We start from the raw sequence: 21794 nt of genomic DNA on the forward strand, positions 1-21794 counted from the left end.
TGGCTGGACAGTGCCATTGCACTGCTCCCTGGAGAGATTTGAATGTGAAGTTGAGCTGAGAAAACAATCGTGATTTAGAACAGTTTTCCCACCAATTCAGCACTTTTGGGAGAATCACACCCCCCTCATTTTGAAAGTTTTGGGAGCATTGCACCCTTGATTTGATGCTTACTTTGTGATAGCTTTTACTTGTGTATTTGACCAAAGACATGCTGTAATCATTGTTCAGTTATAGATGGCCCATCACTTTCAGCAACTTTGTATAATTGTAGCAATAGACTTAGAAATCAGTCAGTTGGAACACTGAGAATCTGCTTACTCTGCATAATTCAGAAAAAGGGCATTATTCATGTGAATTTGATCTTGATAGACTTTAAAGAAACACTGATAGACACAAAGTAAGTTTTTTATTCACAGGAGAATTTTGGAAGTATTTTGACTACATTTACACTGTTGATCAAGGTTAAAAAATAAAACAAAAATTGAAAAAAAATACAGTCATGAGTAGAAATATGTTTGGCATTTTGGAATTCTATACTTGGTTCTGGAATTGAATAGAGTCTCAAATCTTGTCATATACCTTTAAAGGACATGTTTAAAGGATAGGAGCATGCCGTCACGAGCAAGGAAGTGAGTCGCTGAAAATTTAAAAAAGCATGACGTGGTGGCAGCAGCTATTCAAACAGCATGGCAGCACCATTTAAATACAAGTACAACATGATGAGCAGCCTTAGATCATGCTATATGGTGTGAGATGACTCTCAGTGTTTTAGTCAAAAAGCAACAATTTTGCAGCATTACACAATGTTGAAAATGTAGCAATGCTGACTGCACAGAAAAGATTTGAAGACACAGGGCTGAAATAAAGAGCTGGTAAGCAGATGGATTCCTTGTGGTGAGATTGCAGTGCATAGCCTGTCAGTTCTGTGAGGTGGGATAACATGTCGAGGGGACCAGCACCTGGTTAGCTCAATCAGGAAAGTTGAACGACTGAGGTATGGGCTGGATCAAAAGCTTGTAGATGAGAGACAAATAGAAGAAAAACAAACAACCATTATAATCGGGCCAGAGAAGATTGTGATTTAAATGGGTGCTTTCAGGAGTTGCTGGACAATAAATTGAATGAAACAAGAAGGATGGTTAAAGAGATATTGTCAAAACATGTACAAAATTCCCCATGGGATGTAGCTAACCTACTATGCAAATTCAAATATTTAAAAGCACAGAGAGCTATGGTTTCTTGATTCATGTGTGTTTTAATCAGAGAAACAAGCCGTAAAATTGTGCCTAGGAACTGTGAATGAAGGTTTGCATAAGGTGAAGACATCAGGGTCAACAGCAGAAGAGCTAAAAGATCCCCAAAGGATATGGGGCACAATTTTCTCAGACCATTGCACTGCTTGAGTACAGCAGCAGGCCCCGAAATGTCAGTGGAGGGGGGGAATTGTAGGACGCCAGTCGTGACTTTTCTGGGCCATTTTTTATGGCATAATTAGCCTTGCACTGGAAAACAGAACAAGGCTGATTGCAATATTTAAATCTTAATTTCAATGTCATTAGTAAGCTTGGAATGGCATCATCTGGGGTCATTAATGTTCCCCCATCCCATCTGAGATTCTCACCAGCGGGGATTAAAACTGGTCCTCATTAACGGGGACCAAGCCTGGCACCCTGGAAGTGGCCACTGGGCACCCTGGCACTTCCCACTGGGCAGAGCCAAGGGGGCGGGTCTTGAGTTAGTCCTTCTAGGGAGATGCTGTGCATTCTGCATTAGGAATTGGTGGAGGTGGGAAGGGATGATCAAGGCTGAATGTGGGAATCAGGGCTGGCCCAGGAGAGTTGGCAATCGGATCTGGCCCAGGAGAGTTGGCAATCGGATCTGGCCCAGTGGGGGGAGGGCCTGGGCTGGAGGGGTTTGGGAAGAGATAAGATGGCTGGGAAATCATGGAGGATGGGGTTGGGGAAGACGGCAGGTGGCTGGCAATTGGGAGGCTGCCATTCCCGGGACCTGTTGCATGTGCGGATCTCGCTGCTGGCAGATTGGCACATGCACAGTGACTTACTCAGTGCGCTGATGCCAGCCTCTCGGGCCAGATTAGCCCCTCACATCCCCACACCCCACCCCCTCCCCAACCCCCTCAACCCACCACCACCACCACCACCACCACCACTGAATCCCCCAGCAGACTCTGTGAAGCACGAAGTGTCGAAAATTCATCCGACCAAGAATGCCCAAAAAAAAGGTCGTGAAAAGCTCCCATCTTCCTGACCATTGGGCACTTAATTTTGTTTTGGGAAAATCACCCCGCTGGACTACATTGAAAGACTGGTTCAGAAGTTAAGCTTCTATATTTATCAACTAGAGTTCATAGGGGGCATGGTTAGTAAGTGTGCAAATGACACCAAGATTGGTAGCGTGGTGGACAGTGAAAAAGGTTATCTCCAATTGCAGTGGGATCTTGATCATTTGGGCCAGTGGGCTGATGAGTTGCAGATGAAGTTTAATTTAGACAAATGCGAGGTAATGCATTTTGGTAGATTGAACCAGGGTGGGACTTACTCAGTTAATGGTGGGGCGCTGGGGAGGGTATCAGAACAAAGAGATCTAGGGGTAAATGTTCATAGCTCTTTGAAAGTGGAGTCATAGGTGGACAGGGTGGTGAAGAAGGCATTTGGCATGCTTGGTTTCATCGGTCAGAGCATTGAATTCAGGAGTTGGGATGTCTTGTTAAAGTTGTACAAGACATTGGTAAGGCCACACTTGGAATACTGTGTGCAATTCTGGTCACCCTATTATAGCAAGGATATTATTAAACTAGAAAGAGTGCAGAAAAAAATTACTAGGATGCTACCAGGACTTGATGGATTGAGTTATAAGGAGAGGCTGAATAGACTGGGAATTTTTTTCTCTGGCTGAGGGGTGACCTTGTAGCAGTCCATAAAATAATGAGAGGCATAGACAAGGTAGATAGTCAATATCTTTTCCCAAAGGTAGGGGAATGTAAAACTAGAGGGCATAGGTTTAAGGTGAGAGGGAAGAGATACAAAAGTGTCCAGAGGAGCAATTTTTTCACACAGAGGATGGTGAGTGTACAAACAAGCAGCCAGACGTAGTTGTAGAGGCGGGTACAATTTTATCTTTTAAAAAGCATTTAGATAGTTACATCAGTATAGAGGGATATGGGCCAAATGCAGGCAATTGGGATTAGCTTAGGGATTTAAAAAAAAGGGCGGCATGGACAAGTTGGGCCAAAGAGCCTGTGTCCATGCTGTAAACCTCTATGACTCTATCTCATTTTGACTAAAGCCGATAGATTTCATAGACCATTTCATCAGCAGTTGCAGAGAAAATGATACATACAATGATTTTTCAAATACAGAGCTAGCAGACAAGAGTTGTTGCCCTGGTGATTGCATCATCCACTTCCATGGTGACATTCCAGAATGATATGTCAGGCAAGCCCAAAACATTGAAGAGCTACTCAAGGATGGACATAAATGCAAAGTAATCCTTGTAAGTCAATGAAGCTCAAGTGTAATCCCAATTTTTGATGCACTTACTAAAATACCTAAATCTAGCACACCATGTGCATTCCTTCTATATACACCAAGGAAGTAACTAACTTTCCACCAATCCTGTAAGGCATTTGGCAGAAAAGGACCAGTGGCAGCAGTACAAAGAGCAAAGGCTGATACAGTTATAAAGATCAAAATTGAGATATCTTCAAGCAGTAAGAATGACCATTCGATATCCTGTCAGAAACATATATATATATATGAGATGCCTGAACATACTTGACTGTTACATTCTGCTTCTGGCACTAACAGAGATACCGAACATTCTCATGGTCTAAGTAACATTTTTTTTGAAACAGTATATCTTTGATTGGACTCTACCCAAAAGCAAGGCTGGCTTAAAGAAGCCTGTTTCAATTGGATGATAGACAACTGTTGACTTGTTTCTTCTCTCTTCAGTTTCCTGCTAATACTTCGAACAAGACTGCACGACTGCTTGAGTTCATAAGCTGGAAGGCAGAGACACAGATAAGACAGACTGTACAATTTCAACTACATCAGAAGTAACACTAAATTAATTTGTCATCCCTAAAATTTTGTGACATGCTATCAAATAAAAATAATTTGAGCATCTAGTAAGCAGGAGATTGTCATGTGAACAGTATAAAATGCTTTTTTTTATCCTAAGTCAATGGAAGCTTATTTGGAATAGAATGTTTGCTCATTAAACTCATATTTGGCATATTATCAGGCATTCAAACTGAGAAATCACATGTTTTGTAAAAGTACTTGCTGATTTAAATACAAAAACTACAACTGTCACAGATTAGTATAAATGTTAACAAATACACATGAAAAGTGTACATTCAAATCTCTACATTCTGCCGAAATACAATGTACAACATTATTTTGTATGGGTTTTTTGACAGAAAGGGGTGATAAAATGTTCAGAAAAAAAAACTCAGATAGTCAGAAAAAAAATCAAACTGGAAAATGAAAGGAGAATCCAAAAACTTCATGGGTCTCTTGACAAAATAGCTGTAAAAAAATTACAAAATGCATCAACATTTGCTATTGGAGTTCATCGAACAGTAATTAATAAATTATGTACACCTTGACTGTCACACTCACAAAATCATCCCTTTCAGCCAACCATCCCTGCATATGTCCCACTGGCAGGTCAAACATACCAGAGGTGGCACCACAATATATAGTTGAGAGGGAGTAACCCCGGGAGTTCTGAACACTGACACCAGACCCCTCAAAGGCTCATGGCATCAGGTCAAACATAGCAATGAAAGCTCATGCTGATGATCATCTCCCTCCTCTGCTGAATATTCAGTGCTATTCCATGTTGAATGTCACTTGGAAGAAATATTGAGGAGAGCAATAAACTCTGGATGAAGAACTTCAATGTCCATTACTACGCGTGGTTTGGTTACGCAATGACTAAAGAACATAGACAAAAGCAAATTACTGTGGATGCTGGAATCTGAAACAAAAACAGAAAATACTGTAAAGTCTCTGCAGGTCTGACAGCATCTATGAAGAGAGAATAAAGCTAACATTTCAAGTCTGGATAACCCTTTGTCAAAGCTCAACAATGATGGTTATCCAGACTCGAAATGTTGGCCAGGATGCTCCCAAAAAGATGCTAAGTCCCCAATTTGTGTGAAAATGGGAGTAATTACCGCCGATTTTTTAGCGTGATTTTCAGAATGAATCTCTTGACACTCTGTGCATTACAGAGTGCCCTAGCAGGATTCACTTTGAAAATTAGGGTTTGCTGAGAGGCCGGTAGGTGGGATGGTGGCAGGGGGGACATTGGGGCTGGCCCGGAGAGATTTGGAGGCTAGTGATTGGGTGGGTGGGGGCGGGGGGGAGGGGCTCTGCAAGGCCAGCAGTGGGGGATTGTAGGGAAGGCCAACAGTCAGGCAGGCCAGTGATTGGGAGGCCAGCAATGCGAGGCCATTGCAAATGCTCCAATCTTCGTGCTGACAAGATTGGTGAATGTGCAATGGCCCGCTCAGCACTAATGGGAGCATTAACGGGAGATTAATGGGAGCATTAATCTCCCATTTTTCTCCCCAGCAGTTTCGATCCCATCCGCCCACCCCGAGCAGCCCTGACCGTGCCCCCACCCAAATGGCTAGCCCCAATCACCATTTTCCGTCCCTTTGCCAGCAATCGCAAATGCAGAGTAGCAGTGGGACTCCATACCCCTGGCGATCACCCCCCTCAATAGGCCCTGTATCGCCAATAGGCACCACACCCTCTGGCTTCGCACCCTTGACAATGCCTGATGCCCTGTGGGCATTGCCAGTTTTCCCCTTGGGCAGATCCAGGGTGCCAGGCTGGTACTGCCCAAGGGGCATCACCTTTACCCTCAACCTCCTGTAGGGGGCTCAATGGCCTTTATTCCCTCTAGTGGGTTTGGCCGCCTGTTCCCCATATGTGGGGAGCAGTTGTAAACCCTGCTGGAGTGAACCACTCCTGGCGGGGAGTAGGGGGGAGGGGGGTGGGCTGCGGGAGATGCTAGCGAGCCCAGAGACTGAAGTCACTGGGCCCGCTACGATATGGAAATGAAGATTTCCTTATTGTAATCAACTCCACACTGATTTCCGGTGCAGTGAAAGTGCTGGAAATATTTGGCTGGGAGAGGTGCAGAAGCCCAGGCGTCCAGCGGGAAACCCATGAAACATCCTCCGCTGATGTCTCCCAGCCTGCTTCGCTGCTACAGCAGCACAGCGGCTCGAAGAATTGCTCCCATTAGCTTGATTCTCTCTCCATAAATGCTGTCAGACCTGAAAGACAGTTTTTTTTCAAAAATATTCTTTAAAAAAATGTGTTGTTAAATTTGACTTTACAAAATTGAAACAAGATCAGTTGCTTTCAATATACAATAAGCAATACCCTGAAGTAACTACTGCATTTACAATTACAGCCTATATTTACAATATTTATTCAATGTCAATGTTGCAACCCAAGGAATTTTACATGATTTCCAACCTGTGTTAAACAGCAGACGGTCTTAGTGGCCCTTCCCTATTGCGCTTTTGTGGCAGCTACCTCAAGCTTATGTGGGGCCTTCAACTCATAGTTCTTGACTTTGAAATGTACCAAATTACAAAACCCAGTCACTGACAGCATTTCTGCACTGGAAGAACAAATTTCAGGCAGGCTAAAGATCATCTTTCACCAGGTTCATGTTCCTCCAGTCTCGGCCTTTTGGCTAAGATCAAGTGTAGTATTGACATACTGTGCTTCGTTGAAGTCATTAGGTTACATCTTAGCTTCATTTGAAGCAATTTTTAAAAGCGGCATATCGGACTTTTGGTTTAGATGCAAATGAGATCAAGCCTTGGAGGAGGTGCAATACCTACTCCAATCAGCCTGGATCATGTAGATCAAGCCCAAGACAGGAGGTGAGAGCGCTGTCTTGTCAGCTTGGATCAGGAACGTCTCAACTTGTTGAGACTCTGAATTGGATTTGATTTGATTGAATTGGAAAAAAAAAATTGTCTTTGCATGGTGGCTTCCCTGGGAACTGTCCACAGAGAATAAAGTCATACGTTGTGGAGCTGTTCAGTATGAAGCTCAACTAAAACCACTGCAATTTTTTCCAGACCTGCTTTGCAAAGGCACGTTCCAAAAGGAAATGTGTGACAGCCTCTCCCCCACCACAGCCATCTTGAGGACAAGTGTGAAAGGGGTGAGATTCCATGTGTGCCAGAAGGAACTGATGAGGGGCACTCCTCTCAGCACCATTTAAAGTACATTGTGATGCTAGTTTGAAAGTTCTGGCAAGGAGGTATTCTTCCAAAGGACTGACAGTCTTTTCAGGCAATCATCTGACAGGATACACTATAATTTTCCACAGGGCTTTGAGGACATTACATGTGGGCAACTGTTGGATGCACTGGGGTCAAAGGTAGTTTTCTGTGTAAATGTCTCCATGAGGGCAGGTGGTATGGCATGGTCTGACTGAATGGAGTGTTCTACGCCAATGTGACCAGACCCACCCAGCATAACAGTCAGGTAGAACCTCAGCACTTAGTTTCACTTGATGATTACATACCAAATGTCTATTTATAACTTGATGCAAACACACACACCATCAGAACGAGGATGTCATCTTGTACATTTTTTGTCTTTATTCTAGAGATTTATACATCTTGTCCTTGTGACATTTTTGACAATCAGATAAATCAAAATGAGGCTCCAGTGACTGCTATGCAGCAGGAATAAGATGCATGCCAGACCTGTGCCCATTAAAGCAATATCTGATGCCCAGGTTCTTACTTGCAATGGAAAGGGAGCATTGCTCCCAAATACCCAATTTGGTTTACTATGGCAAAATGGTCCTTCCAGTTTTTAAGCACACCCAACCCCTTTGAACCATGATCCCATCATGTACAGATGATCTGACCTGATGGTGAAGGGAGCAAAGGAATGTTCAGCCCAATTCCTAAAAAAAAAACATAGACTTGCTTTTGCCATGATTTGGCTCCCAAGACCAATCCAACTTCCCTTTAAAAGGGATAGCCTACATTGGAGAACAGAGTGTTGGCTATATCACATCACAGCACAACACTGTTTAGTCCCATGCTGAGCACAAAGGTAACAGGCAAAAAATGATCCCACTTGGCTGCATTTTACAATCTGGTAAGGGAGGCGGGAGCACCAAGTTTGCATTCTGCCCACCTCCAACTGAATCCGCCTCAGCAGTTCACAAATTGTGAACTACATGCCCAGAAGAGGGCCAAACAAATTTTTAGCTCAAGATTTTATTGTTTGTTGTTTAAAAACGTAATACACTTCACAACTTCTATTCCTCATCTGTCAACAGAGAAGGCAGGAAGCTCAGGATCAAAGACATTAGTCACAGGTATGTCAATAATATCCCAGACACAAGCATAGCTGTGATTCCATTCATTGTTTCAGGAGGCTGACGTTAATGTCAGTTCCAATAAATCAGAGCTTCCATTTTGGTCAACTGTACAACCTCAGTCATGTTGCTACAGAAGGCAACTGACTCCATACATTTTTTCAGGAGGTTTCTGGAAAATAATATGAGTGATTTACTGTTCCATTTCTTGGAAATTGCTCAATGCATGGTGTCAGCAATAAGGGCAAAACTTTTCCTTTGGAGATTTATCATTCTGAATCCATGACCCGAGCCAACAAGTCTGAAACAATATGGATAAGTACCGGGCTTCAACACCATCAGTTAAAAATGATCTTGTGATTATTTCTGGATTCGGTGCTTTTGACTCATGAAGAATCCACTTATCTTCTAACACAGGAGCATTAAGTTTTCTCTGGCTAGCTCCAGAAGAATGTTACTTTTGTCTCTGCAGTATTTAAGATCTCCTGATGTCTGGAGGAAACAATCTAAATATCTCTACTATCGTGACCATCTTTGAGCACAATAGATGGTTGCATCAAGTCCTTCTGCAAGACCGGGAAGCACTTCTGGAAGTCTTAAGTCTTACTACATCAGATAATGAAATATATGTTGCATTAGATGTAAAGATTAAAAGCTAGAGTTAGAATTCACTAAAATGTGATAAAATAGACTTTAAAAGGCTAAACTACCTCGGTGTTTATCAAAGGACGAGATTCTGAATTGTCTCAAAAAAAATCCTTATTCCATTAAGTTACAATAAATTCTAAAGCAGACACTTCAAAAAAGCTCCAAAGTGTGTTTTTTATCTGCTTACAAAGAAAAATCTAAAAGCTTTAAGACAAGGGAGATAATGCATTTTGTGCAATATTTAAACATTGCAAAGAAAAATAGATCCAATAAAACAAAATACATCTTTATATGTGCCATGTACTGGCAGTAAATAATAGAACTCTTGAGCTGACATTTTCTGGGCTCCAAGAGTAGTGTCACAGAAAATGTGGAGCTGTTACCTAATTGCCTATCAAAAGGGTCAATGGAATTGACAGAACATAAGTCTATATAAAAAAAAGAGGCCACTGGAGTTACTAAGCAAATGAATTTTTAGTTCCTGATGTGCTGGAAACAGGATCAGAAGAAGGACCGAGCAGAAAACTCTCACGTTTGTCAGTGCCATTTTAACTGAGCCAGTGTAATGCCATACTGTTTCCAGGAGCAGGTTATTGCTGAGTATGTGCTGCTTGACAGCACTGTTCATAACACCTTCCATTATTTTGCTGATAATCAAGAGTAGACTGATGGGATGGTAAATGGCTGGGTTGGATTTGAACTGGAAATACCTGGACAATTTTCCACATTGCTGCGTAGATGCTGGTGTTGTAGCTGTACTGGAACAGCTTGGCTAGTGATGCAGTTAGTTCTGGAACACAAATTTTCAGAACTATTGCCGGAATGTTGTCAGGGCCCATATCCTTTGCAACATCTAGCGCCTTCAGCTGTTTCTTCATATCATATAAAGTGAATCAAACCAGCTGAAGACTACGCGCTGAGTACCCAATTCTCTCGATTTATATCCATTCAAATAATAATCTGCCTTCCTATTATTACTACCTCACATTTATCCACGTTACACATTTGCCCGGTCTCTGTATCCTCTCCACAGCTCAGCCTCTCGGCCAACTTTGATTAACCTAGAAATTTGGTGTATTTCCCTCATCCTAGTCATATTATATATGTGAACAGTTGGAGTCCTAGCACAGATGCCTTTGGTACCCCACTAGTCACTGCCTGCCAGTCAGAAAAAGACCCATTTATTCCAACTCTTTGCTTCCTGTCTGCTAACCAGCTTTCTATCCACCTCAAAACACTACCTGTAATCCCATGTGCTTCAGCTTGACCTCATAATCTGCTATGTGAGACCTTGTCGAAAGCCTTTTGAGTGTCTAAATAAACCATATCCACCAATTCTTTCTGGTGAATGCTACTAGTTACATCCTCAAAGAATTCCTTTAGATTTGTCAAGCATGATTTCCGTAAATCCGTGCTGATGTTGTCTGATTATGCCACTGCCTCTCAAATGCTGTGCTATGAAATCCTTGATAATGGACTCTAGCAACTTCTATACTATTGATGTTAGGCTCACTGGTCTATAGTTTTCTCTCTGCAAAGGAGATTTCATTGCCCATGGAGGTGTCTGGGAATTGTTTATAAGGTGTGGTTCTGTAAGTATGATTATGTTGCTGTTGCTTGACTAGTCCATGGGACAGCTCGCTCAAATTTGGCTCAAGCCCTTAGATTTTAATAAGAAGGTCTTTGCAGGATCAATGGGTCTGAGTGTGCCATTGTTGTTTCCAGTGCCTCAGTTGATGCCAGATCCATGCGACTGCATTTGTTTTAGACTTTGTAGCAGGGCTTGCTGCAGAATGAATTAATTTTCAAAAAAACTGATTGCTTGCTCAATTATATATTTACATGGCATATGGCTTTCCTTGTGTCACTTTGATGAGAACCAGTGGTTGGGTGCCTCATGGGTATTATCAATTACATTTGAAGTAGTATCCTTGGACTCCAAGCTTGCTTTGAAGTGTGAAGAGACTGGGTAGGTGGAGCGCTGTGCTGTAGGAAAGCATCATGGCAGTTGCCCAGAGATCTTGCACACACCCACCTAAACATTATTTTTGCTTCAACACTAGCTGCACACTGATGCAATGGAAATCTTTGCAGTTAATGAATATTCTTGGGTGATCTAATGATCTAGGGATGCCTTAATTGCACTTGATGATGCCCCACACATCAGAAGTCAACTAGACCTGAAAAACTGAATGTCCGCTCGCTCACTTTCACTGGCATTATTAGGGACAAAGTTGACATAATTTGCTGTCCCTGAAAAACAAGCCATCAATCACCTGTCTTATGCCCTTGTGGGTTGCTGCTGTGAGATCCTATAACTGTCTCTGGATGAGCCCTGAAAGGGGACAAAGTTAAAGTTGAGGGAAAGGATGACTTTGACAGTGACAGTGCAACATCTGCATTGGCAGCAGATTTTGATCCAGCAAACTTCAAGGCCAATTTCTCCACCCCCATTTCTGGCAGATGGGAAAGCTGGTGGGGGCAGAAAATTCAGTAAGCATCACCAAACAGCTTTTATGCTGGTAAGATTTCCTCTTCAGATTGTCCCGGCCCCCACCAATGATGTAATGGGGTTCCATTACATGAAAAGTCATGAACCCTGTTACCATACATTAATATATTGTTAGAGGGCTTTTGCACTGTACTATCCCCCCAGTAGGATATCCCCCACTCACTGATGTGATATGACATCAGTGGGGTTTATAATAAGGCTGGACCAACAGGGACTTGACAAATGGCTCCTGCCAGGGACCCACTGGCAGGTATGAGCACCTGGGAGAAAAAGGATATGATTGGGTAGTTTTCTGGCATTTCCCTAGCATTCCCTTGTTAGCATAAAAGTGAAAGTTCACAGGCACTGCACTGCCGATGGGAAGGAGGTGGAATTTATGATTGAGGCACCCTGGTCACTCAGCAGCAGAGGCTATTGACAGGGTGGGCTCTGACAGGATGACATTGTGGGACCCTGCTTTTATCTTTTTTTCCCCCTCAGTGTTTGAAAATATGGTAGGAAAACACAGCAAGGCTACCCTCTGCTTTTCCAACCTGAGGCAACACAGAGAAAAAGGGAAAATTTCACCCAAATGTCTGACACCCTGGCCAGGATTTCCAGCCCCATCCAGGGCAGGAATTGGCGCAGGCAGGATGGGAAAATTTAGAGAACAGCAAAAAATCTGTAGATTTTGGGTGAGAATTTCCAAGCCACTCCACAAACACGATATCAAACATTCTTCACAGGAAATCTTACCAGAGTAAAAGCTGTTTGGTGACTCCTATTGAATTTTCTGCCCCCACCAGCTTTCCCACCTGCCAGAAATGGGGATGGAGACATTGGCCTCCAATTCAATTTTCAGGTTTGCTGATGACATCACTGTTGTGGGTTGAATCTCAAACAATGACGAGACAGAGTACAGGAATGAGGTAGAGAATCTAATGAACTGGTGTGGAAACAGTAATCTCTCCCTCAATGTCAACAAAATGAAGGAAATTGTCATCGACTTCAGGAAGCATAAAGAAGAACATGCCCCTGTCTACATCAATGGGGACGAAGTAGAAAGGTCGAACGCATCACGTTTTAAGGTATCCAGATCACCAACCTGTCCTAGTCCCCCGATGCCGACACTGTAGTTAAGAAAGCCCACCAACACCTCTACTTTCTCAGAAGACAAAGGAAATTTGGCGTGTCAGCTACACCAACTTTTACAGATGCACTATAGAAAACATTCTTTCTGGTTGTATCAGTTTGGTATGGCTCCTTCTCAAGACCGCAAGAAAGTACAAAAGGTCATGAATGTAGCCCAATCCATCATGCAAACCAGCCTCCCATCCATTGACTCTGTCTACACTTCCGATGCCTCGGCAAAGCAGCCAGCATAATTAAGAATCCCACGCATCCCGGACATTCTCTTTTCCACTTTCTTCCTTCAGGAAAAAGATACAAAAGTCTGAGGTCATGTACCAGCCAACTCAAGAACAGCTTCTTCCCTGCTGCTGTCAGACTTTTGAATGCACTTACCTTGCATTAAGTTGATCTTTCTCTACACCCTAGCTATGACTGTAACACTACATTCTGCACTCTCTTGTTTCCTTCTCTATGAACAGTATATTTTGTCCGTATAGCACAGAAAAAACAATACTTTTCACTGTATGTTAATACATGTGACATTAATAAATCAAATCAAATCAAAAATCCTAAACTTTCAAAGTTAAAGTTAAAAGTTAAAGTTTATTTATTAATCATTAGGTTTAGGTTTACATTCACACTGCAATGAAGTTACTGTGAAAATCCCCCAGTCACCACACTCCGGCGCTTGTTCGGGTATATGGAGGGAGAACTTAGCATGGCCAGTTCACCTAATCTGGACATCTTTGGACTGTGGGATGAAACCAGAGTACTCGGAGGAAACTCACGCAGACACAGGGAAAATGTGCAAACTCTACACGGACAGTGACCCAAGCTAGGAATCGAACCCAGCTCCTGGTGCTATGAGACAGCATTGCTAACCACTGACTGCTCCACCCCCCCAACCGACAAAACACCGCACACCCCCTCCCCAGCTCCTCCATTGTCTTCCCTCCTTCCCCCACCGATCCCTATTTAGAGTGGCTGCAGGGCTCCCCCCCCCCGTCCCACCAATCACCCCCTAGCCCTGCCCCATCAGGCCCTGCCCCCTAGGAAACTTATCCTCTGCCTATACAGCCTGGGTTGTCGCAACAGTTTCCTGTGTATTTCCTTTCTCTACTTGTCCCCTTTTTCTTATAGAGCAGCAGGTTTGTAACAACAAGGTTGATGCTGCTGTTCCTCTTGCTGCAGCTCTTTCTCCTGCTGGTGCTCTTCTGCTGTCCTCATCTGGAAGCCAAAGTTAAAACAACATAAGCAGCACCCATGTTAATCTACTCCAGTGTGGAAATCAGGGCGGTCATTCTCCCAGGCCGGGAGATTCTCGTGTTGGCCAATTCGCAGGGTTTGTGCATGCATTCGCGCCCTGTTAGGGTCTCTCAGCACTTGATTTCCAGTGGTGTCACATCTGTGCCAGAAATCGGTGGTGAGGTGCAAAGAACATTTAAGTGGTCATTTGCACATAATTTAAATGTGATTAGCAGGCCCAGGACTGAAGTCTCTGGGCCTGCTAGGATCTGCCACTCCACTAGAGGGTTCACTCTAGTGGGGTTTAGAGCAGCTCCCCATTAATGGGGAACTAGCATCTCAACCCTGCTGGAGTGACTGTGGGGTAATCGGGCCATCCAGCGGGTTGGGTGGCAGGGGGGTGCCAGCTGGGCATTGGCAGTGCCCCGAGGGGCAAAGTGCCAATGCCCAGGGGCACCTTGGTATTACGCATTGGACATGGTGCACTGCCAAAAGAATGGAGCATACTGGGGGGTGGGGCGGGTCCTCGGGGGTGAGGCATCCTAAGTCACTCTACTTAGGGATCAGTGGGGAAGGAGGGAGGGCAGTGATCGGGATTGGGGGGGGGGGGGGGTATGTCAGCCAGTGGGGGAGGAGGAACAGTCAGCCTGCTGGGGGTGTCAGCACTACGGGGGGGGGGGGGGGGGGGTCAGGACTGCAGGGTGTGTCAGGACTTGGAGAATCAGGGAGGCTGGAGATCAGGGTGGGCCAGGAGGGCGGGGGGTTTGGGGATAGCCCTGGAATGATTGGGGAGCTAGCAATCAGGCCCTGGGGGGCAGAAAGGCAGTATTATGGGGATCACGGGGTTGGCCAGTGATCAAGCTGCCAGCAATCAAGAGTCCATCAGTGCAGGGCCATTGCGAATGCACTGATCTTGGCATTGACAGATCGGCACATGCTCAGTGGCTCACTCAGCATGCTAACTTCAGCCTCTCCAGTGGGGGTGGGCCCTGTCCCTTAGTTTTAATGATATTCATGCTGATGGCCTCTGCAGTGCACAGAATGTGGGAGATTCTTCTCTGAACTCCCATTAAAAAAACCACCAGTTTTCACACAAATTCGCCAGTTAGAATTTTTGGGGAAAATTCCGCCCCAGATGCACATATCTCTAAAATTGTGAATGTAACCTCTCAGCATAAGTATTATGAACTTCTAGCCTTTCACATAGTGAGGTTACCTAGGGATCAGTAATAAGATCCTTGCTCTTTCTGATCTAGGTGTTGGGGACAATATCAAAGTTTGCAGATTATACAAAATTTGGAAGCATTGTGGACTGTGAGGAGGGCAGTGTAAAACTTCAAAAGAAGCTAGACAAGTTGGTAGAGTGAGCAGATAGATGGTAGATGAAATTCAATGCAAAGAAATGTGAGATGATTCATTTTATTGGAATGAATATGGAGAGGGCAATTAATAAAGCATATAATATTTGAGTACAAGAGCAAGCATTTGTGATGAATTTGTGTAAGTTAATTACAGTGATGAAATTGCCGAATGTAGTTAAAAGGGAAGTCAGTAGATTAGAGTTGGTTGCGCAACAGGTTGTCAATTTCCACACTTTTAATCCTCTCTACCTGCTCCCAAGCCAATGGGCTTCTGCAACACAGAAGTTAAAAAACAGTAAAACAGGGAAATAAGAATACTGGTCCAAACTTATTTTTCCTGATGGGAGGCAAAACCCTAAGGGTCTCTACTTTGTGGGTCTCTCTGGGTTCCTAGCATTATTGGAAATTGTATAATGGAAATGATTAATATTAACAGCTCAGTTTAATGCTACTGATATTAATGGTGGAAAAAATAAGCCTAATAGGGAACAATCCTTCAGCTGAGTCCTAACAGGGTGAATATAGATTTTCACATAACCACCAATATTCACGTTCATTTTTTTTGCACTTTGATTGGAATCAGTAGATCACAAACTAATTACTGCAGCTAACTGAAATTTACTGTGGAAATACTGATTTCTAAAGTAAAAAATACAAGAAAGTCTATTTCATTAATACATGTCTACTCAGTTGACAGTACATGAGTATATTGTAAATTACAACAGTATTAACTCATTTATATTTCTCTGAATATTTTGGAAAATATATTCCAAAATATATTTTTGGATATAGACATCAGTGTTGAGCAGTGGAAGTGATTCGATTTTATTTATACTCAGCATTAAGCAATCCTCAGTTAGATACAGCAATAACCACACAAGGAATGTTATCTTGTTATTGTCTAATGACAATCAATTTTGATCTTAAACTTCTAACAAGCAGGATCTATCAGAGAGAAAAGACTTTCAGCTCATTAGACTGTGCTGAATTCAATGCCAGGTAACAAGAGGTGAAAAAAGTGTTCTAATCTACTCTATCACCCAGTTCTTTTTGGTTTCTTGGTGACAGCTGTGACTCAGTTGGCAGCTCTCTCACCTCTGACTCACAAGCTTCTGCGTTCAAGTCCCACTCAAGCACAAAAATTAAAGTTGGCACTTGACTACTGAACTGTCAGAGATGCCATCACTTGGATGAGGCACAAAACTATTATTGTCTACTGTCTCAGGTCAGTGAAAAAGATTCCATACACACAAATTGACTGCTCTGTTTCCAACATTATAGAAGTAATTACACTTTAAAAATATTTCACTTGCTGTGATGTGTTATTAAATGCAAGTCTTTTTTTATAAATAGTAAAGTTGAAAAAAAGAACCATGTTCTGGAACATTGTAATTATTGCAATTACTACATTCTGTTTTACTTTCCCTTGAGAAATATGCATTAATCTTGGAGTACGATGCAATACTGTAAAGAATTATGTCCCCATAAAATAACACAAAAGCAAATGTAAATGAATTGAAGTCTTCAGGGAAATATACATAAAAAGCTGATTATATACTGTACAGGAGTAAATGCTACTTACTCTTTAATAAATCAATTATCTCTTTTGTAAAACAACCACTCTCAATCCATTCACGATAATCTTGAATTAAATCAAACGCACCAATACCTTGATTGTTCTTCTGCTGTATATCTGCCCCTAGAGAAAAATAAAATGTCTGTGTAAACTGGAAGTATTACAGCTCTGACTTCATTCTTTAAATTCTGTTTCACCCAGATTTTACACATGATTGTTTTTTCTATGTTACAGTAGATGTAATCAGTAACTTGCACAATTCCAGTAGAAAAAAAACATACAGAGAAAATGAAATGTTGCCGATTTTCTGAACAGAACATAACTGTATTTTAACCAAGAAACCCAGAGTATATTTAACAAAAAAAAAGTCAATGTTGATAACTTATTATTCCAATCCCCAGCTTTCTTGGAAAATTTTTCTGTTGCTATCAATTATACCTCTGATTTCAACGTTCACATTAAGTTCTAATATTAGTTTGAGCTAAATCTTAGTAAAATCTGTTCATTCCTTTATTGCAACCTTTTATCTTGAATGTTCTGACAGGATATAATCATTTTAATATTGACAAACAAATAAAAGCACTAAAAACATGTTTTGACACCTCAGGAGCTAAATGTAGCATATTTGTATTGTTAAATCTATCAGGCCAAGAAAAGTCACAGATTTAATCTGTGGTACTGTGTTGAGTCAATTGATCCTGATCAGGCAACAAATCCCTGGGCTAAGGTAAAGATGTTAGGAAAAGACTTTTTTAATGAATCAGAGTTCTAGAGTTGAATTTTAACTTTCAAATCCTCTTGCAGCTGGAGTGGCTGACAGCATACTGGAAACCCAAATTTTTGAGCAGTATATTTGTCAGATTTTTTTTTAAACTCAAGTCATTTTATTTGCATCTGACTCCTAGGTTACCTGACCAATAACAGCTGGCAAGTGTGATGACTACCTGCATAAAGGGACCCCCTAAGGATGACGCATTATAAAAGTATTACATCACAGCCTGGAACTTCACAAATGAAGGCTCAACGTGAAATGGCAACACAACCTTTTAGGAGGATACATTCCTGAACAGCATGCTATGATGGTTTGCAAAGATCTCCTGTTCCCTGCAGACAGAAGGAAGAGAGCAGCCTCAGAGGACCAGCATGCATGGCTGAAAGTTGGCAAGGAAGTGAGCATCAAGAATCTGGTGCTTTGCTGCTGAATGCAATGTTGTAACAGATCAATGGCTTGATAACAGAATTATTAGGCTGCAGGAAGCCATTTGACCCATCATGTCTGCACCAGCTCTTTGAATGAGAATTATAAATTTAATGCCATTCTCCTGCCTTTTCCCCAGAACCCTATACATTGTTTCCATTCAAATAATCATCTAATGTCCTCATGAAAGTCTCAATTGAATGTACCTTCTGGCAGAGCATTCCAGACCCGAACACATCCAGACAGAGCATTCCAGACCCGCACCACTCAATGTGTGATAAAGCTTTTTCTCATATCATATTTGCTTCTTTTGCACATTATTTGAATCTGTGCCCCCTTGTTCTTTATTCTTTTACAAGTGGGAACAGTTTCTTCCTATCTAGTCTTTTCAAACCCCTTACGATTTTGAGCATCTCTACCAAATCTCCTCTCCAAGGATTAAAGTCCCAACTTCTCTAATCTCTTTTCGTGTAATTTTCTCATCTCTGGGACCATTTTTTAAACCTCTTCTGTGCTCTCTCCAATAAATACACGTCCTTCCTATATTGTGGCACCTAGACCTGTACACAATACTCCAGCTGAGGTCTAATTAGTATCTTATGCAAGTTCATCACAACTGCCTTGCTCTTGTACTCTATACCACTATTAATAAAAGCCTTGGATGTATGCTTTATTAACTGCCCTCTCCATCTGCCCTACCACCTTGAATGAATTATGAACATATACTGCCAGAACCCTCTGCTTTTGCATCCCTTTAAGAATATCACCCATTATTTTATATTGTCTCTTCATATTCTTTCCAATAAAATGAATCATCTCACATTTCTTTGCATTGAACTTCATTTGCCACCTATCTGCTCACTCTATCAACTTGTCTAGCTTCTTTTGAAGTTTTACACTGCCCTCCTCATAGTCCACAATGCTTCCAAATTTTGTATAATCTGCAAACTTTGATATTGTCCTCAACACCCCAAGACCTAGATCAGAAAGAGCAAGGATCTTATTACTGATCCTTAGGTAACCTCACTACAAGCCTTCTTCCAGCCTGAGAAAAATCTATTAACCGTTATTTTTTGTTTTCTACTACTCAACCAATTCTGTATCTATGTACCTACTGTCCCTTTTATCCTATGAGCTATAACTTTGGTCACAAGTCTATTGTGTAGCACTATATTAAATGTCTTTTGAAAATCCATCTACATCACAGTTACAACATTACCCTCATCAACCGTCTCTGTTACCTCATCAAAAAAACTCCTGCAGGTTAGTTTAACATGAATTTCCCCAAAGAAATCCATACTGACTTACTAATCTCATATTTTTCCCGTGTGACTATTAATTTTATTCTAAATATTTGCTTTTAGAAGCTTCCCCACCAATATTTGCAGGGGTTATGCAGCAACAATTGTCCCCTCCATCAGCTTAAATACACACACCTTGGTGTGGACTAAGGCAAGTAGTGACATTGTCACACAACCAGGTGCACATCACAAGTGAGCACAAGCATAAGAACATAAGAAATAGGAGCAGGAGTAGGCCATCTAGCCCTTCGAGTTTGCCCCGCCATTCAATAAGATCATGGCTGATCTGTCGTGTCTCAGTTCCACATTCCCGCCCTCTCCCCAAAACCCTTAATCCCCTTGCCTAAAAAAAACCTATCAACCCGCGTCTTAAATATATTTAGCGAGGCAGCCTCCACCACTTCGACGGGCAGAGAATTCCAGAGATTCACCACCCTTTGAGTGAAGAAGTTCCTCCTCAACTCTGTTCTAAACTGCCCCCCCTTTATCTTGAGGCTGTGCCCTCTAGTCCACAGAGAGTTCCTGCAAGAGGGCACAGGAGGCTCCAAGCTGTATTCACTGGATGCAAATGCTGAACCTTGGTGGGGGTGGTGGTGGGGTGGTCATCAATAAAGCAGCAGCAAAGAATGTTCTGAAGTTCTCTCAGTCTTTGCAAAGGACACTGTTCATGACCGGAGAGAGACTGAAGGAGCATGAGTTCCTGAGTGTCTCAGACCTTTGTCTTGATTTATACTTATTTCAGATGATCTTATCAAATGGCAGAGCAAGCTTGAGGGGCCAACTGGCCTACTACTGTTCCTAATTCATATGTTTGTATGCACTGCATCCATCGAAAAAGTGGAAAATCCTTTTTCATCATGATAGTGACACACCATGTCATGTATATGGTGCCCTAGACACAGTAAAGAGCTGAGATATGTTTAAATATTTTAATGCAAAATAGCAATGGAAGTTACAAAATAAAAGTGGAAAATCCATTAGCTTCTAAAGAATAGCAATACCTAGGACAGGTGCCAATAAATTATGAAGATTGTAAAGATTCAGTTAGACAGCATATTTTACCTTGTGACTTTTGAATGAAAGTTTTATCCATGCAGCAGAACGTTTCATCTCAAAACATGAGGTCAAGAAAGGTAACATCTTCTGATCTGTTACATATCTGTTGAAATAGAGACCCAGCTATTCTGGTCTCCAAATCTTCTGAGACAGGATGTAAAAACACCACAGAAGTCCTGCACTGATCTCTGTGGGAAATTTAAACTTCCAATGTGCAGTTTCCCTGCTCTCTGGGACCTTCTATAAATGTCTCTCCAAGTTAGAGATGGGGGCTTCAGAGAGCCCCATTGTACTTACCTGGATAGTTACCCAGGAAATATTAGACAGATTAGTCTAACTATAGAATTGACACCCACCAGTCATCCATGCTAACCCTCAATTCTACACTGATACCCCCAACCACGCCACCATTCAATTATCATCCGACTATCCCACCCTCTCAACCACCCAAGTACCTCTCCCAATCAACCCTGACTACTCCCTATCACCTCTTCTGATTAGCCTTAGACATCTCTATCCCTCTCAACTTAACCATCCACTGACCTAGATACCCTTTTATCGAACTATCCACCTACCAAGACATCCACCTAATCCCGATGCACCTGCCACCCTATTGATTCACTTGCCATGGGTAAAGCTCTGGGAATGCAGGAAACTAGCACTCCTGCAGCATCTGTGCAAACTTCTCTGTCTCTGCTGGAGGATGTGCCCATCCCAAAGATATGCCTGTTGCAAAGATTGTCACCCTATACAACAGCAAGGGGTGTCACCCTATACAACAGCAAGGGGCACTGCAACAACTATTGAGGTGACGCCCTGCTGAGCATCATGGGAAAAGCATTTGCCTTGTTGCCCTTGTCAGATTGCAGATCCTAGTTGAATGCATCAACCCCAAAACTCAGTATGGTTTCAGAATTGGAAGATCTACAATTGACATTAGCTTCTCAATTTGTGAACTGCTAGAGAATTGCTGTTCACATGGGAGACAACTTCATCAATCTCGCCAAGGCTTTCAACCATGTGAACCGAGCTAGGTTATTTAAGCTGCTGAAGATTATTGGCTGCACAGTGAAGCTACTCAATGTGACCTCCCCTTTCCATGATACATTGGAAAAGCTATGGTGAGGCAGCATTGGAATCCTTTGTAATCTGCAGTGGAGTCAAATAGGGTTGTGTTCAGGTACCGATAATCTGGCATTTTCTTTACTTTGCTGCCATGATAATGCCTTCAGGTCATCTACTGAGGGTGTCTGCTTACATATCAGAACTGACAGAAAGCTCTTCAACCTTGCTTAGGGACCTAAGACAAAAGTGCATCAAGCCCTCATCAGAGAGCTGTTCCACACTGATAGATGCCGCACTAGTATTCCATACTGAGAAACA

The 21794-nt window shown here is 42.3% G+C and overlaps 1 protein-coding gene across 4 annotated transcripts in view; it reads right to left on the bottom strand.

Moving 5' to 3' along the window:
* Window positions 1-2171: 2171 nt before the first annotated feature.
* The window catches only part of LOC145344204 (transient receptor potential cation channel subfamily A member 1-like), a 71410-nt gene continuing 51787 nt past the window's right edge, over window positions 2172-21794 (bottom strand). For 2 of the 4 annotated variants that reach the window (XM_080191168.1, XM_080191166.1), the window contains 2 exons: window positions 16863-16979; window positions 2172-4025 (listed from right to left, as the gene is read on the bottom strand). In XM_080191168.1, coding sequence (XP_080047294.1) covers window positions 3844-4025; window positions 16863-16979 — 299 coding nt within the window. In that variant the 3' untranslated portion in view covers window positions 2172-3843. Of the gene's footprint in view, window positions 4026-4495; window positions 4966-13733; window positions 13902-16862; window positions 16980-21794 lie in introns of those variants that run through there. The other 2 variants (XM_080191169.1, XM_080191167.1) reach the window with 2 other exon arrangements.

This window comes from Carcharhinus amblyrhynchos, chromosome 6 (genome assembly GCF_965287045.1).
Source record: "Carcharhinus amblyrhynchos chromosome 6, sCarAmb.v2.hapA, whole genome shotgun sequence".
Classification (NCBI taxonomy): Eukaryota; Metazoa; Chordata; class Chondrichthyes; order Carcharhiniformes; family Carcharhinidae; genus Carcharhinus; species Carcharhinus amblyrhynchos.